Source organism: Podarcis filfolensis (genome assembly GCF_964270895.1).
Source record: "Podarcis filfolensis genome assembly, chromosome: 1".
Classification (NCBI taxonomy): Eukaryota; Metazoa; Chordata; class Lepidosauria; order Squamata; family Lacertidae; genus Podarcis; species Podarcis filfolensis.
The window spans coordinates 114,920,310-114,936,565 of NC_139604.1; the positions used below are offsets into that span (position 1 = coordinate 114,920,310).

General features: G+C 43.9%; 2 protein-coding genes across 4 annotated transcripts in view; one reads left to right on the forward strand and one right to left on the reverse strand.

The window, feature by feature from the left end:
- Positions 1-706: 706 nt before the first annotated feature.
- FAM181A (family with sequence similarity 181 member A) lies at positions 707-4,320 on the forward strand. Of its 2 annotated transcripts, none has more exons than XM_083619527.1 (2): positions 707-842; positions 2,790-4,320. In XM_083619527.1, exon 2 carries the CDS (start codon positions 2,976-2,978, stop codon positions 3,882-3,884), a length of 909 nt encoding a protein of 302 aa, XP_083475653.1. In that variant the 5' UTR covers positions 707-842; positions 2,790-2,975; the 3' UTR covers positions 3,885-4,320. The 2 variants fall into 2 exon arrangements, with proteins under 2 accessions (XP_083475653.1, XP_083475654.1); XM_083619528.1 differs by lacking the exon at positions 707-842 and adding an exon at positions 856-1,477.
- A 3,611-nt stretch (positions 4,321-7,931) lies between these two features.
- ASB2 (ankyrin repeat and SOCS box containing 2) overlaps positions 7,932-16,256 on the reverse strand; it is a 29,707-nt gene continuing 21,382 nt past the window's right edge. For both annotated transcript variants that reach the window (XM_083614579.1, XM_083614580.1), the window contains 3 exons: positions 15,395-15,956; positions 11,423-11,576; positions 7,932-11,126 (listed from right to left, as the gene is read on the reverse strand). In XM_083614579.1, the coding sequence (XP_083470705.1) occupies positions 10,990-11,126; positions 11,423-11,576; positions 15,395-15,956 (853 nt within the window). In that variant the 3' untranslated portion in view covers positions 7,932-10,989. The remainder of the gene's footprint in view (positions 11,127-11,422; positions 11,577-15,394; positions 15,957-16,256) is intronic.

The window sequence follows — 16,256 nt, forward strand, 5'->3', positions numbered from 1 at the left end:
CTTCTGAAAAAATAAGGTTAGGATCTGTATGTTAGTTTAACTTATTATTTCTAAAGCTCTTCTTATATTTCAGCTTCAAGTCAATCATATAGAGCTGTTGTTGTTTTTTTAAAACATTGGTTGACAAGCTAGTGCCCTGGTGGGGTACAGCTTTTGCTGCCCTGATCAGCATCAGTATTTGAGTGTTCATATAGAATTTTATATAACATGAAGTCCACAGTGTGTGTGCTAAGACTGAAAAACACTTGGACTCCTGTCTGCTCCAGTCTCAGTTGTGAGTGGACGTACCACATTGCAAGCTGGCTTTATTCCTGAATGTCTAGCATTTCTGAAATTCATTCAGGGTAACTTCACTCTCCCCCCACTGCTATTCTTAAAGATCTCTGTGGGGATAGCACACAGTGTGGGACTCCCAGGTTTAGCATGCTATTAAGTTATTGCCACCCCTAAGGACAATCCTGCAAGGAGGATGAGGACTCACATAACTCTGAATCAATAAAGGAAGCAGCTCAATTAGCATTTCACATGCTTTTCTTCCCTCTCTTCTTACCTTCCCTGCAGTGGGCATGCTTTCCCCTTAAAGGATTGTCCTGTTTCTGCTCCTTGCCAGCGTTGGCAGGGTGACAGTAGTCGAGTGTGCAAACTTGTGCTATTGTCCCTGGGCCAGGGGGAGTCATGGAGACCCACTAATATGACACAGGAAAATGTTTGCTGATGGCAATTCTATGGGCTTTGTCTAACTCTTTCTCCATCATGACGACTCGATTTAAGTCTCTAACTGTTTGACTACAGATGCAAGAGTACTATCCAACTCCATCCTTTTGTCCCGGTGGTTTGAATGGGTAATTCAGCTTTTGTGTGGCTCAATTGAGGGGGCAAACATAAAGACAAGATTCTTGAGCGCTCAAGCTCCTTTTCCATGGATATCTGCACATCTCTTTAGAGATTTGTTCCATTCCTACCTTTTTCTGACATCACCCTCCCTTTGGTGGATTTTTTATTGGGGGGGGGGAGCAGAGGCCCCGATCAAGAACAGTTTAAAAAGTAGGCTAGCCAGGTCTTCGAAACTAGCATTGTCTAGTGTTACTCAAGCATGGCTACTGCCAGCCTTCAGACAGCTTTGGAGTAGTTTAGAGAAAAGGGCCTCAGCAAACTTGCTTTACTCATCCTCAGCATATCATGTTTGATTGTGTTTAAGAAAAGGGGGGCAGGGGGGCTGGAAAGGGGGGGGAATGGTAGGCATCACAGGGAAATGATCGTATTTATTAGCTGTCTTTCTGTGGCTGTCCCCATGGTGACAATTTGTGATGGCAAAGAATGTGAGAACGGGGAGCCTAATGCCTGATTGGGATGCTTTGTATTTGGCAAAGTGGCTTCTGATTGGCCTGAGAAAGCCTCCTAACTAGAAGGACTTGATATTCATTCAGTTTACTCAAGTGCCGCAAAACACTCACAGGGTCCGGCTGCTTCTCTAAAGGTTGGTAGTGTCTAACCTATGTAACAAGATTAGCTGGTGAGCTTCTTCTCTACCACAGTTACAGTAACACTCAATATTTAAGAGACAATCTAGTTGGGAGGGTGTGTGTGTTTGACTTATCGAGTGCCAAGAAAATGATGCATAGATTTCTAATCAGTGGTTAAATGCTACCTGTCTAACAAGATTGACGAGTGGGGCCATAGTAGTAGAAAATGATGACTGTAAGACTGGGAGAGAGGGGAAGGAATATGTCAGATAGGGTATGAGTGTATGCATCAGTGGCGAGTTTGTAAAAGGGTTGCAAAGAAATGTGTGTTTAGTACAGCAGCACCTTGGTCCTGAGTCTATCTGGGAAGAAACAAGCATGTGAGACAATACTTATATTTGGCTAGTTATTGGGACCAAATGCATGTTTATCTAAAGTTATTGTCTCAAGTGCCGCTTTTGTATTTTGCATAGAGTAACCTGAATGTGTGTGCATGAGAGAAAGTGTGCATGACACAATTGTATTTAGGTATTGGAATGAAGCTTTTAACAGCTTTGTGGATAACTATGTGAAGCAGCTATCAATGGCATTAAGAATGTGTGTCCATGCACACACACACAAAAACAGCTGTGTATAATAGATGTGTGAGACGTGGAACATGTCAATATTTTGGGCATTTTCATAAGCGACACTAAAAGCACATCTTAGTCTCTTTTGCCCTAAGTATACATGTAGATATCAGTAAAGCAGCACTACAGCAAAATGGGGAAGAGAGTGTTTTTTTTTCTTTTTAACACTGTACGTAACATAGGCAGAACCTTTTGTGGGAAACGATAAAAAGGTCTTTAATGTACATGCAACAGACCTGCAGCACAAACCCATGCCACTTCTTAACATCAAACTAAACGCATCTCCACTTTGCATGTGGCTAAAAACAAAAGGGATGCCGCCTTCTACTTTCACACGTTATAGGAGACACACACATGTCCTGAATCCCATCCCACCACACGCGTTTGCAGATGCTCCAAATGCATGGTGTGTGCAAAAGGGAAATGTGAAAATGGTGCGTGTCGGGTATTTTATCTTTGCAAAAGTTCTCTAGCGTGTCTGCCTTTGTCCCTTCCCTCAGGGGTTTATGCCAAGGGCGACTTGTCATCCCCCTTTAGCCCAGCCTAGTAGTTCCCAAACTTTTCCTCCCACAGACCACTTGAAAATTGCAGTGTCTTGGAGGGGCCGCTTTATTTATTTATTTATATTATTAGCTTGTTGTATCTATTGCAATGATCCTCGCTCGATGCTGCATGATTTTTAATTGCCTTTTCACAGACACTCTGCAGACCACTGGGGGTGGTCCATGGACCCCAGTTTGGGAACCACTGGCCTAGCCTGAGCAATCATCATCACCTGCCGTGTAACTCGGGGGTTGCCGAGCCGCGCTGGCCGGGGAGCGCGGGGGCCGAATCCCTCCTCTTCATGGACGGGCCTTCCTCCCCGGTCCCGGAGCTGTGAGAGATGGCCTCGGCCGACAGCGAGGTGAAGACTCTCCTCAACTTCGTCAACTTGGCCTCGAGCGACATCAAGGCGGCCCTGGACAAGTCGGCTCCGTGCCGGCGCTCCGTCGACCATAGGAAGTACCTACAGAAGCAGCTCAAGCGCTTCTCCCAGAAATACTCCCGCCTGCCTCGCTGCCACCATCACCACCACCACCTGCAGCAGCAGCCGCCGCCTCAGCCCGCCAGAGAGCGGAAGGCGCCTGAGGAGAGAGCGCGAGGAGGCCTCGAGGCTCCTGTCGGCCGGGGCGACAGAGACAACAAGGCCTGCAAGGCCGCAGAGCCCGGCGAGCAGCAGCAGGGCGTCTCTGAGGCGACCGCTAGGCCCGATCAAGTGCCCATGAGGAAAAGGCAGCTGCCCGCCTCATTTTGGGAAGAGCCCCGGCCGGCTCCGGGCCCTCTGGGCGGGAACGGCGTTGCCTTCCCGGCGGGAGCCGCTTCCAACTCCTCGTCACCGTCGTCGTCGTCCTCCTCCTCCAAGGACTTGCCCGTCCTTGAGGCAAAGAAAAGTAAAAAAAGCCCGGATGGCGGGACGGTTAGCGCTGCCGAGAGCCCGCCGGGAAGCAGGCCGGACGCTGAGGCCGCGCAGGTGCTGAGCGCCTGGAGCTGCTGTCCATTTCAGTACCACGGACCGCAAGCCTCTCCCGGCGTCTACCCGCCGCCGCTCGCCGCCTCCCTTCCGCCGGTAGGCCCCTTCCCGGGCCTGGGCCTGTGGAGGAAAAACGCGGCCTCGCCGGCGGAGGGAGAGCCCTTCCGCAAGGCGGGCGGCGGCGGGGCAGGCCCGAAAGTGCACCGGCCGGTGGTGTGGAAGCCCATCCCCACCAAGCCCGCCGCGCCGCCCCCCATCTTCGGCGTCTTTGGGTACATCTAGGCCTGGCGGGCCTGTAGTCGCCGCCGCCTTGCGAGGGCCTCTTCTCTCGCTGGACCGTCCGCAGCGCCGCCTCGCCGGCGATGGAGGGAGCGGGGACAAAGGCCTGAAAGAATGGCCGGCCTGATTCTGCTCTCCCTCTCTTGTGTGGGGCGAGAATCCGGACCCTCGCAAGGACGGACCACCCGCGTTCTCCCCCTGGCTGGGTTGGCCAAGGAGGCATCAGGAACAAAAATCATGATGGTGAATTTATTCAGGAGTTGGCTACCTTTTTTCCCCCCTCCTCCCCCCGTACAGTTGCAGAAGAGGATGTGCAAGGAAAGTGCAAAGCTTCACTGCCACTAATATGGGCTTCTGCAAACGAGAACTGCGTTCCTCCTGGCATGTAAATACCAAGGGCACTAAAGCAAATAAAAAGCCAATGAGTTGTTTTCTTTGAGTTTCCACCCTTCAAATGCTTTCAGATGGGGAAGTATTTGCCTTCCTGTCCGCAAAAGAAAGATGAAAGGGAGCTGCTTTGCTTCTCCTGCATGTATGGCAATTGCTCTTTCCACCTGTAGTTGTTGAGTCTGATCTCTAGGCCAGGGATGGGGATGTTTGGGGCTGAATATGGCCTACAAGGATGTAGTTTGGGGCTGAATATGTTTGGTGCTGAATATGGCCTACCAGAATATGTCTGACCCTGGAGGTTCTCCTTAGCCCACTCTGCTCACCACAGCCCTACTCTGTGCTTCCCTCCAGGGTTTCAGCTAATCTGGAATGTGTCATTGAATGTAATGATGCCTCTCGCTTGCCTGGATGGAGATCCATGCATGTGTCTTTTGTACATGAGGCTTTTGTATTGCTGGAATGCAGCCAACTGGCATATCCAACTGGTATGCAGCCCCCAAAAGGTTGCTCATAAGAGAATGTGGCCCTCCAGCTGAAAAAGGTCCCCCACTCCTGTTCTAGGGGTGATTCCCAGCTCTGCATGATTCTCTCTGGGTGTTTTTGTCAGCTTGAAGCATGTGGTCTTGCACTGCTCTCACCAGGCATCCATTACACACTTTGGGATGAGAGACTTTCCATCACAATATGCGTTAAAATCTTTTTATCACTGACAAGTAACGTATGCCTTTGGAAACACACGTTTGTCACGGTGGGAAGGGGGCAGACTAGAGGCAGAGGATGTGCTTTGTATACAAAAACCTAAGACTTAGGATCAGTCCCTACAACTTACAAGTAGAAGGATCTCATATAGCAGGTATAAAAAAAGATCTCCAGATGGTTGAAACCTTACAGACTGTTGCCAGTCCACGCAGAACATACTTGGCTAGACCAAATAAAGCTGCTTCATATTTGCAAATAAATGTTTGGGGGAGCAGGGAGGTGGGGAGAAAGAAGTGATTTATGTAATGTTGCATTGCACGTTATTGCAGAAAGTGCCATGTATACAACCACTCAATTCTTTTGCTGGATATAATGGCAGTGGCAGTGTTGGTTCTGAGTGAGGTTACAACCAGGTCCCGCTTGCAGGCTTCCACTAGGCATCTGGGTGGCCACAGTGAGAAGAGAATGTTGGACTTTGAGTTGGTCCACTGGAGCTTTTATGTTCCCTGTCTACCTTTTAAAAGCAAGAGTTGCATGGACCTCTGGGACACGTGTGGTGCTGTGGGTTAAACCACAGAGCCTAGGACTTGCTGATCAGAAGGTCGGCGGTTAGAATCCCCACGACGGAATGAGCTCCTGTTGCTCAGTCCCAGCTCCTGCCCACCTAGCAGTTCGAAAGCACATCAAAAGTGCAAGTAGATTAATAGGTACCGCTCCAGCGGGAAGGTAAACGGTGTTTCCGTGTGCTGCTCTGGTTCACCGGAAGTGGCTTAGTCATGCTGGCCACATGACCCGGAAGCTGTACACTGGCTCCCTCGGCCAATAAAGCAAGATTAGTGCCACAACCCCAGAGTTGGCCATGACTGGACCTAATGGTCAGGGGTCCCTTTACTAGCTTACTAGCAAAAGAGCCCTAAATTTTATTGATTTGGTTTTGCTCACTAATTCAGTGATATGAACCAGTTCTCATCAAAACTAGACTAGCTTAAACAGATTGGGAAACATGGGACAGATGTGAGTGCCCTATGAAGGAGGAATATATTTAAATGGGGGGAAATCATGGTGGATAGATCTGTCAATGGCTACCAGAAATAATGGCTAAATAGAATTCCATGTTTAGAGGCAGCAAGTAACTGGATACTAGTTGCCACAGAGCAGCAGTTGGAGAGAGCTGCTGTCTTCATGTGCTGCTTGTGAGCTGCCCGGAGCCATCTGGTTGGCAACTGGGAAAAACAGGGTGATGTTAGATGCATTTTTGGTTTGAACTAGGAGGTCTCTTCTTACATTTGAAAGATTATATGGCTCTTGCAGATACATGACCTAGTGCCTAGAGGGCTTTTTCTAAGGTGTTCTCTTAGAGCAGGTTTGTAAACAGGAACTTTCTTAATCACCTGTTGCGAGTCAGAATTGGCTATAGGTGACCAAGCAGGGAAACTATATAAATTGAAACATAGTCTGCATACTCCACTGCTACACTGTTTAATGTTGAATAAAATAATGGGGTCAAGAGAAATAGCACAGGCGCCATTTAGGAAGGGTGATAGGCAGTCCCTTCCCTTTTCATATTTCAGACCACATGTGATTATTCCTCAGTATCATTTACATGTTTCTGGTTTATTATGCAGTATTTTAAAAATGTTAATAACCACAACCTGTGTTCTTGAAGCACACCGTATTTTTGCAATTTAATCTTTAACATATCCTAGACTCTCCATTTAAGCCTGGTTATCAATCTTGCTTTTGAAATACCAGAATCATAAAATGTCTTGCAAATCTTTAATGCTCTTGTGTGTGAAGGTAGCTTGAAACTTTCCAGGGACTCTTTTTGAGAGCATATGCTCTTTAATTAGTTAATTGTTATCTTCTAGATATTAACTATAGCAAAAGTAAATAATAAGAGTCGTGCCTTCACTGACACGAGGAATGTAGACTTTACTAGAATGTCATGTATTTACAGAAACAGGACAGTCGAACTGTGACTGTAAGCCAGCCAGCACTGTTTGCAAGCTGTTATCCATTCAGAGTAGACTTTAATCACTTGCTGCATGCCTCAATGACTGCACAGGTGTCAAATTGTGTGCCCTCAAAAAGCAGCAGTGAGGGTCAAAATCTGTCTTTTATATTATTCTTCCTGCACCCTTTTTGAAGTTACTTAGCAGGACAAAGCAAGTGTAAGAGCTGGCTTGTAAACAGCCACTTACCTCATCACCTGTGATGAGACAGAATTGAATATAGGTAACCAGGCAGAGAAGCTTTTGTAAACTGAAACATTTCTCTTTCTTTCAGTCTGGCAATGTGCCACAAATGGCTAATGTACGTATATGTGGGCAGGCTAGTAAACATTTGTGGACTGATAACTTTGGGGAATTTATTTCCCAGGCTGTTCCAGTGTGCAAGAAGAATTATATTTCATGCCATTGTATTTTGACTTACCATTGCATCATATAAAAAAATATTTTGCCAGCATGGGGGGTGGACATGTGTTTTGAGGAGGAAGAGACTGAGGAACAAGTGTAGGAGGCTTATGCATATCATTGTGATTCTGGCTTCTGATACCAGCTTCAATAAGCTTACCATGACACTTCTTATCTACCCAGAGCCCACAATGACTACGTGTAACCTCATGTACTCACTTCAGTGAAGGAAGCGACTCCTCCTGCTCATTGGTTTGTGCATGTGTGCAGCTATGCCCACTCCAGTGAAGTGATTAGGAATGTTTACTCATGCCAGAGCTCTGTATCAAACACACATAAAACTCCAGATCAGCCTACAATGCCTCATAAGTTCATGGTGTGAGGAAAAACAGCAGCACATCACATTTGAAAATGCAGTTTTCTCTGCAGCAATTATTATGGTTTAGACTGGCTCAGATTTCTTCAGTCTAAACTAATTTAGGCCGTTCCATGTGCACCGCCTAACACTGAAATTCCTTATTTAGGTGATTAATAATAATAATAATAGTTTTAAAAATAGTCACAGCAGGTACTTTTACTCATATTTAATGCAGGCAATAAAACCTAAAAATATAACACTTTTATCAATACTGCACACACCCATCCCTCCCAACCAAACCCCACAGTTTATAAAAGCTATAGTAACAAAACTAAAGGCTTCAAAAGTGCATTATGACACAATCATTGCACACATGCCTATGGAAATAATACATCAATCAGGTCACAGAATGCTAGAATGTTCGGGGGCGGGGGCTTTGGCTATTCCTTGCATGTTAAATATATATGCTGACTAGGATTTTTTGACCATCTGTTAATGCATTCTACCATTCTATATCCTGGAATTGCAGGACTTGTTATATAAAGTAGTAAATATTCTACCTTTCAAATTTACAACCATTTCTATACATCTCCATTGAATTTTATAAAAGGCAGTTGAGTTTGTACAAATTTGGTATAACTAGTGAAATGTGTGTTGTGAAAATTCAGTTCCCCAGATCCAGGAATTCACTGGTGCAGCAGAAAGACTGGGCCTATATTTCCCCAGCACAGATTGCTGCATGAGGATTTAAGTGGGGTAACTTGTGCCGATTTGCATTCATTAACCCAGTGTTCAAACAGTCTTGTCCTCATCCAGTAGCCTTTTCCAAATCCAGTCCAGCTAACCTGTGCATGAAAACCTTTCTGTAAATGGCTTTCTGTTGCTAAATTGGAGGGGGGGGGGAGAGTTGGAGAGGTAGCATGCATGCACTATGTGCAAATAAATGTAAACCAACCATGTAGAAAAGATGGTGAAAAAAATCCAGTGAAAGTACAATTGTCAGGGGAGCTTTTAAGCAGACTATTCCCCACCTCCCACCCCAATTTATGCGCATAGCTAGCGACACCTTTATCTCCTGAGGTTTCTGCTAACTTTTTGCACTATGGATCCAATCGGCTCAACTAGGGTTGTTCCTAGTATATGTGCATGTGAATGGGGAAGTCTGATCTCCAGGCTACGCATTCATGTATGATGGGAGAAAAACCTGGGAGAGTATTGTCTCTGCTTCTTTTTCTTCAATATCTTGGATAAAAGAGTTTCTTTAAAAAAAATAAATAAGGAGCTGACCACACTCCTATATGTTATAAACACTGGACTGTTAGTTCAAGAATTAGTACTGTTGTTCCATTCACAACCAGTTAGAACATTTCAAGCTATAAACAAAACTGAAGCCTTGTTACTATACTGTACATGGGAATTGTATTTTTTTTTTACTCAGTAGTCAAACCTGGGCTATGTGTTCCTTATTACACCCTACCCCTGCTTTCAAATGTGAAAATCTGAGACCATTCTCTCTGCAAAAAGTGTCATGCATTCTATTTTGGGCATCTCCACCAAGCTCTTTTGAGATGCATGTAATGATGTGCTTGATTCTGCTGTGGTGCCTCAGCTTCAGAGTCACTAGGGTTGTTCCTGTTGTCACTCTTCTCAAACAATAACTAACGGCTGTAACCTTGAACTACAGCAAGTGGAGGACAGATTGTATTTACCTGAGAGATCTATTTCACTGGTATGCGTTGGTAAAGAAATGGCTGGTAAAGAAAGGGTTAAAACCATGACACTTCTTCATGAAAGGGTTCAACATGAAGAGAATGCCAATGGAAGATAATCACAGGCATCAGTGAAAGTGGGTGGACAATTTGCCTCACAATGGCCTATTTAGCTCATTTAAATGCATCTCAGCCAAGTCATGGTTCCACTTTGAAGGAATTGTTCTAAGGTTTAACAGCAAACTTAGTTACTGTTTCATACATACAAACTGTAAGTCATTCAGTGTTAAAAATACTCTGCTTGGATTGTTGCTTAGGCATCATCCAGCTAAGCATCTGAGTTCCCAAATCACAACCCAAGTTATGCCAGAGTATTTGAACTGAAGCTGATTCAATTGTTTTTCTGAAGCCCTGCAAATAACTGCCAGTGTTTTCCAGCAACAATACATCCATCATTTTCTTCTTTCCAAAGCAATGCAAGTGCTGAATCAGCTCTTTCCTTCATTACTGCTTTAACAGAAGGGTTAAATACCATTGGCTTCAGTGACATAAGAATTGAAGGTTGATGTAGTATAATAAACTAAAACATAATTCCACCTCGTTCCTTTGCCTATTTAATATAATACACATAATTATTGTGGGTTAAATCCTTCAGCTCACACACTTTGTTAAGTCTTTGTTTAATTTTAATTGGGGGTCACAATTTTTTTTACGAGATTCAGTATTTACTAAATGACTAACGTGGGAACAAAAATATTGTCAAAGACTTTGATCACCAAGGAAGAAAGTCAACTATATATCCAGAAAGGCCAACTAAACTAGACAAAAATGTAAGGTGGTATCAAATGAGACACAAATAGCAGCCAGAAGGTTTGATCAATCCTGCAAACTAAACTAAACTGCAGCTCAACCAATTGGTAATTGAAATGTAACTATTACTGGGGAATTTTAGATCTTTGCATTAGAGTGAGATGCTTTTGAATATAGGACCATTCCAGAAATACATTTGCTGTCCATGTGAGCAATCCTGATTGCTTCTGGTGTACAACCAGTTATGCAGACAAATACAATGTGTGAACTGGCAGATGATGAATATAGTTGACAATAATTCATGTGATTGCCACAGGTGCAAAAACAAAATAAAATGCCACTACATTTATTAAAATTGTGTGGGATCATCTGGTTTATACATTACATTTGTCTGTGTGAGAGCATACTTAAAGATTGGTTGTGTCTTGTGAACTCTTCCAAATTCTCCTTAACATGTGATACTGAGGTGTTTAGAACTTTTAATGTTTCTCTCTACAAAATAGCATAGCACTTTCTTGCCATGTGCTACCAGTGTCTTTAATCCCAACTTCTTCACTTATTTTCTATACTCTAAATACTGTTGGATTTGCCTTTTCTGCAATTCTGATTTTCAGATATCCTTTTTCCTTCTTACATAGCAAAGCCGGCCTTTCCTTCCATTATCTCAGTCTGTCTCCAGCTTGTAGCTGTCACTCTAGCAAATGATTGACTGCCAAGTTCACCTTAGGTCAGCGAGTATAATCATATTGTAAATAGCGCATCAGTCTCCCTGGAAGAGGCAAAGTGTCAATAAGAGAAATACGGCTCTTCCCAATCAGACTTCGAATTTTGATCCGGCAGAGGTGAGCAAGTGGCCTTGGTGGCTCTGGAAAAGAGAATATATGGTAGGGTAAGTGAGTGAGTAAGCAAAAAAACAATTTTATGCCGCTTTTGGGGGCCTGAAATAGTCACCAGAGAACGTTATGAATTTTTTTTACAGAAGCAAATGTCTTCACTAATTAGTTTTTGAAGTTTCCAAACTTAAACCCTTCAATAAAAAAATCCCAGGGTGGTTTGCATAGTTTAGTCTCAGGCTCTCACTTCCCCCTGCCTCTTCTGGTGAAGGAGGAGTTTGAAAACTTTAGTTTCTATTTTAGATTACTCAGAATTATTTTAACTAACCTGCTTTGTATTTAATGTCAGCCCAGTCTTCATAACTGTCAATGTGCTCCTTGAGCCTGGAACAAAGTTGCACATTGCCCACATAATCCAGAAGAACATCGATAATAGGCCCAGCCCAACGACTCATCTCCGGAGTTGATACCATTTCACAAAACTGGGGGCAAAAACGAGATATACAAAATTTGTTATTGTAGGAGAACAGCAACAGACACCCCCGCCCACCCTTTCCCCAAATCCAAAGTAGACCGCTAGCAGGCAACCTGCAATAGAGGTGGTAGAAGGTCATGAACTTTACAGGGAGAGCTCTGATTTACAACAGATTCACCTGGTTGCCTTACAATCAAGATGCGGGAAAGCAGGTCTACATGTCATACAGAAGGATATCGCAGAATCCTTGACCCTATCATTTAAAGTTAGAGGTGGGGAGCATGCATTCTGAATGCTTGCATTTAGCATAAAGCTACAGGGCCTACAGGCAGAGGGCCTTCTCAGTAGTGGTGCCCCCCTGTGGAATGCCCTCCCATCAGATGTCAAGGAGATAAACAACTATCTGACTTTTAGAAGACATCTGAAGGCAGCCCTGTTCGGGGAAGTTTTTAATGTTTGATGTTTTGTTGCTTTTTTATATATTCTGTTGGGAGCCACCCAGAGTGGCTGGGGGAACCCAGGCAGATGAGTGGGGCATAAATAAATAAATTATTATTATTATTATTATTATTATTATTATTATTATTATTATTATTACCCATTCCTGCATGTAGCAAGCAAGTATACCGGGGAGAAATATTTAACTTGGCCCACTCTCTGATGTGTTTGTTTACATCATGATCAGAGCTTTCAAAACTATGACCACATATATCCTGAAGTGGCAAAATCTAGAATTCTATTTTTTTATATATATATAAATTTTTATTAATTTTCCAACATATATTAAAACACAATACAACTGACAATACATAAACAAACAAACATATAAACACGTATAATTTCATAACCTCTTTTCCTTAAACCTTGTTTCAACGACTTCCCCATACCTCCCTTTTCTGCATCCCTGTTTTAAACTTTTCCAGCAACCCCTAATTTCAATTACTTATAATTCACTTTCTTTAATCCTTTTTCTCTTACCCAATTATTTGTCGCTGCAATTCTGTTTTACATTACCCATGACATTTTAGCACTCATTAATTTTACAACAGTTCTTAAGATAAACTTTAAATTTCTTCCAATCTTCTTCCACCGTCTCTTTTCCTTGGTCGCGGATTCTGTCAGTCATCTCGGCCAGTCCCCAAAATCTAGAATTCTATTACCTCAATTTGTGTGCTGTGCAGATCAACTCTAAAATGTGGCCCTTCGTGGGCGGCCTTTGACAGTGGCTGTAAGTTCCTGTATTGTGTGTCTGGTCATAGGAAACTCTGAAATGCATAGCCTAAATAACTTTTTGTTCCTCGTCCTTCACTCCATTCAGGAATGAGGAACTTGTGTCCCTCCACATGTTGTTTGATCCCAACCCACATCAGCCCTAGCCAGCAGGGCCAAAGGGAGCTGTAGTCCACCCACCTGGAATGCCTCAGGTTTCCCCATCCCTGTTTCTGCTGCATAGTGCTGACTCTATGATTTGCCCACATGCATTCATAATGGATTCATAATGGAAAATGCAAGGCTGCAGAAAATCTGAACATTGCAGCTATGCCTGGCACATTGCAGCACCCAACTCCAAACAAACCAGCATCATCATGAGAAAATATTGTTCTAGATATTAAATTCCATATTAACAGAAGCATCTCCCAATAAGATTGCCCTGAAAGTAAAATAAGTATTCTGCAGATGTATGAAGTGTGATTCTGGAAGAAAACAAGAACAAATTGCGCTGCTGCTGCTAACAGCTCTTATTTCACGCTCTGTGAAATAGTTTAAATGCCCTCTAGTGGCGTTCAGATAAATTACTTCTCAAGGTTACATCATATATATATATATATATATATATATATATATATATATATATATATACACACACACACACACACACACACACACACACATACATACATACAGTGGTACCTCGGGTTAAGAACTTTACAGTGGTACCTCAGGTTTAGAGCTTAATTCGTTCTGGAGGTCTGTTCTTAACCTGAAACTGTTCTTAACCTGAGGTACCACTTTAGCTAATGGGGCCTCCTGCTGCCGCCGTGCGATTTCTGTTCTCATCCTGAAGCAAAGTTCTTAACCTGAGGTACTATTTCTGGGTTAGCGGAGTCTGTAACCTGAAGCGTCTGTAACCTGAAGTGTCTGTAACCCGAGGTACCACTGTACTAAGAGAGCAAACCTACCCTCCAAATGCCTATTTTACTTTAGCCCAAAACAGCAGGATTTATGCACCAGAGGGAAGTATCGGCAAGCTTCGGTAAGCCCCAGTGTTTGCAGAGGTACAAACAACTTCAGAAAATAGTGTCCTGGAAGAGGGCATGGCTAGCTGGTTGGAACTCTGAACAGTAATATTCCACACTGCAACATTCTGCTGCAGGCCCCACTTCTAAGACAGGCAACGTCTGATTTGGGTGTGTCCGAATGATGCACAATTGCACACCTGCAGATGGTGCCAAACCTGGAAGTAGCCCCAAAGTCACAAAAATGTCACAAAAAGGGATGGGGCGGGCACGGTGGAGTGGGCTGGGCTTACATGCTCTCCACCAATGTGCCCAGGGGTCTGGAACAGGACCTCCACACAAAACGAGGGTTGCCTGTATGCTATTAACATTACCCATTTCTCTTTCATTCATTCATTCATTCATTCATTCATTCATTCATTCATTCATTGAATTTGTATGCTGCCCTTCTTCCTGAAGGAGTCGAGGGCAGCAAACCGTCCACATTTTTTATAGAAAGAAAAATATATCTAAAACAGTTAAAACTTTATAAAAACAGTTCCAATTCAAAACATTTCAGCCACTGATCTCAGATTTTCCCCTGAACTTCAGCTACCAAATACCTAGGTAAGCAGGAATAGTTTCTGCTTCCACCTCCCTGGGCATGTGATTATTTCAAGATGTTTTGGTCTTAGAAATTTCTTTACACTGCTTGGGACCTCACTTATCTCCATCGTAATCCTGTGAAGTTGGTAAGATTATTATTATTTATTAAATTCATTATACAGGGGGACCTCGGTTTAAGTACATAATTCGTTCCGGAAACTGTTCTTAACCTGAAGCACCACTTTAGCTAATGGGGCCTCCTGCTGCCGCTGTGCTGCTGCTGCATGATTTCTATTCTCATCCTGAAGCAAAGTTCTTAACCCGAAGCACTATTTCTGGGTTAGCGGAGTCTGTAACCTGAAGCGTATGTAACCTGAGGTACCACTGTACCACCCTTCATCCAGACATCACAGGGTGGATTACAACATAAAAGCACAAAATGCACAAGATGGACGGATGTTGCATTCATTAAACAGAATTTCTTATTCAATAAGAAATATTGGTGGCTGACTCGAGAAATATATATATGAGCTATCTAATATGAGCCCATAAGAAGTTTCAAAAACGTCTGACATCCAGTAGTTTGGGAGTTTTACCAAGTATCATTAACCTTTCCATGTTGCCTTTTTTCCATAGGATTATGCTGTTCAGCCAATTACTCAGCTAGCTCTCTGCTGTATTGTTACCCAGACTGGTAATGGTTCTCTCGAATTTCAGAATGAGGCATTTCCCAGACCAACTTTACATACTTCAAACCAGCCTTCCCCATTCTACTGCCCTCCATATGTTTTGGACTACAATTCCCATCATCCCTAACCATTACCCATGCAGGCTGGCGCTAATGGGAAATATAGTCCCAAACATGCAGAGGGCACTGGATTGAAGAAGGCTGCTTTAGAATGAAAAAGCTGGTGACTGGACCTGAAGCCTTTCCTAAGGAAAGGCCATAACCACAGCTCCTCCAAATGTCACAGAAAATACGAGCTAGTAAGGGTAGACTCACCTGTACAATGCTCTGCTCTTTATTCACCTGGGGATCATGATACCTGTCTCTCTTAGCTTCAATGGGAGGATGTGGGCCACACCCATACTGACATTTAAAGCAAGAGATGGCATCGCAGCCTAGATCCATCAGAAATTTCAGCAGAGAAAGATACTTCATCGAGAACATGATGGTAGCAGGGAAGGTCGTTGGATGGGAAGCGACATAGGCATCAATATTGGCTCCATAGTCAATAAGCAGCTTTATCATCTTCAAGCAGCCATGGCGGATGGAGATGAGCAGGGGGTTGATGAGGTCGACGTTGGGATTGGCCCCAGCCTCAAGCAGCAGCTGAGCAGCTTCAACGTTGTTGTTAAAAACGGAGAAGTAGAGGACAGTGGTGCGCCTGTCCTCGTAGAGCCGCGAGCGCTCAGGAGAGAGAGTGAAGTTCACGTCAAAGCCAGCCTCAACCAGCTCTTCCAAGACATCATCGCGGTTGCATTCAGCTGCCAAATGCAGAGGGCTGATGCCACTGCGTTTGGTTCTAGTGCGGCTGGTGACCGGGAGCAGCATTTTCACAATCCTAGCAAGAAATGAATCAAGGGCCAGACGTGAGCTTAAGCTTGCTTTTCCAGCAAAGTTATTGCTTCTATAGCAGTATCTGGCTGTCCTGTTACGACAGGCGCTGCAGGCATATATAACAGCAGTGAAATCACCTTCCCTCAGATTGCTTAAGATTTATTAAGGCAAGGGGAGAGAGAGGGGGCCACAGCACCTGAGGAATGATCTTGAATGCTAAGGCTGGGTACGGGTGGTGTTTTTCTTTAGCCTTGAATACAAGGCTAAAATACATACGGATAAAAGCAACCAAGAGCCCAAAACT

Excerpts from the sequence above, each read along its gene's own strand:
- FAM181A (XM_083619527.1), top strand. The coding sequence starts at position 2,976 with ATGGCCTCGGCCGACAGCGAGGTGAAGACTCTCCTCAACTTCGTCAAC.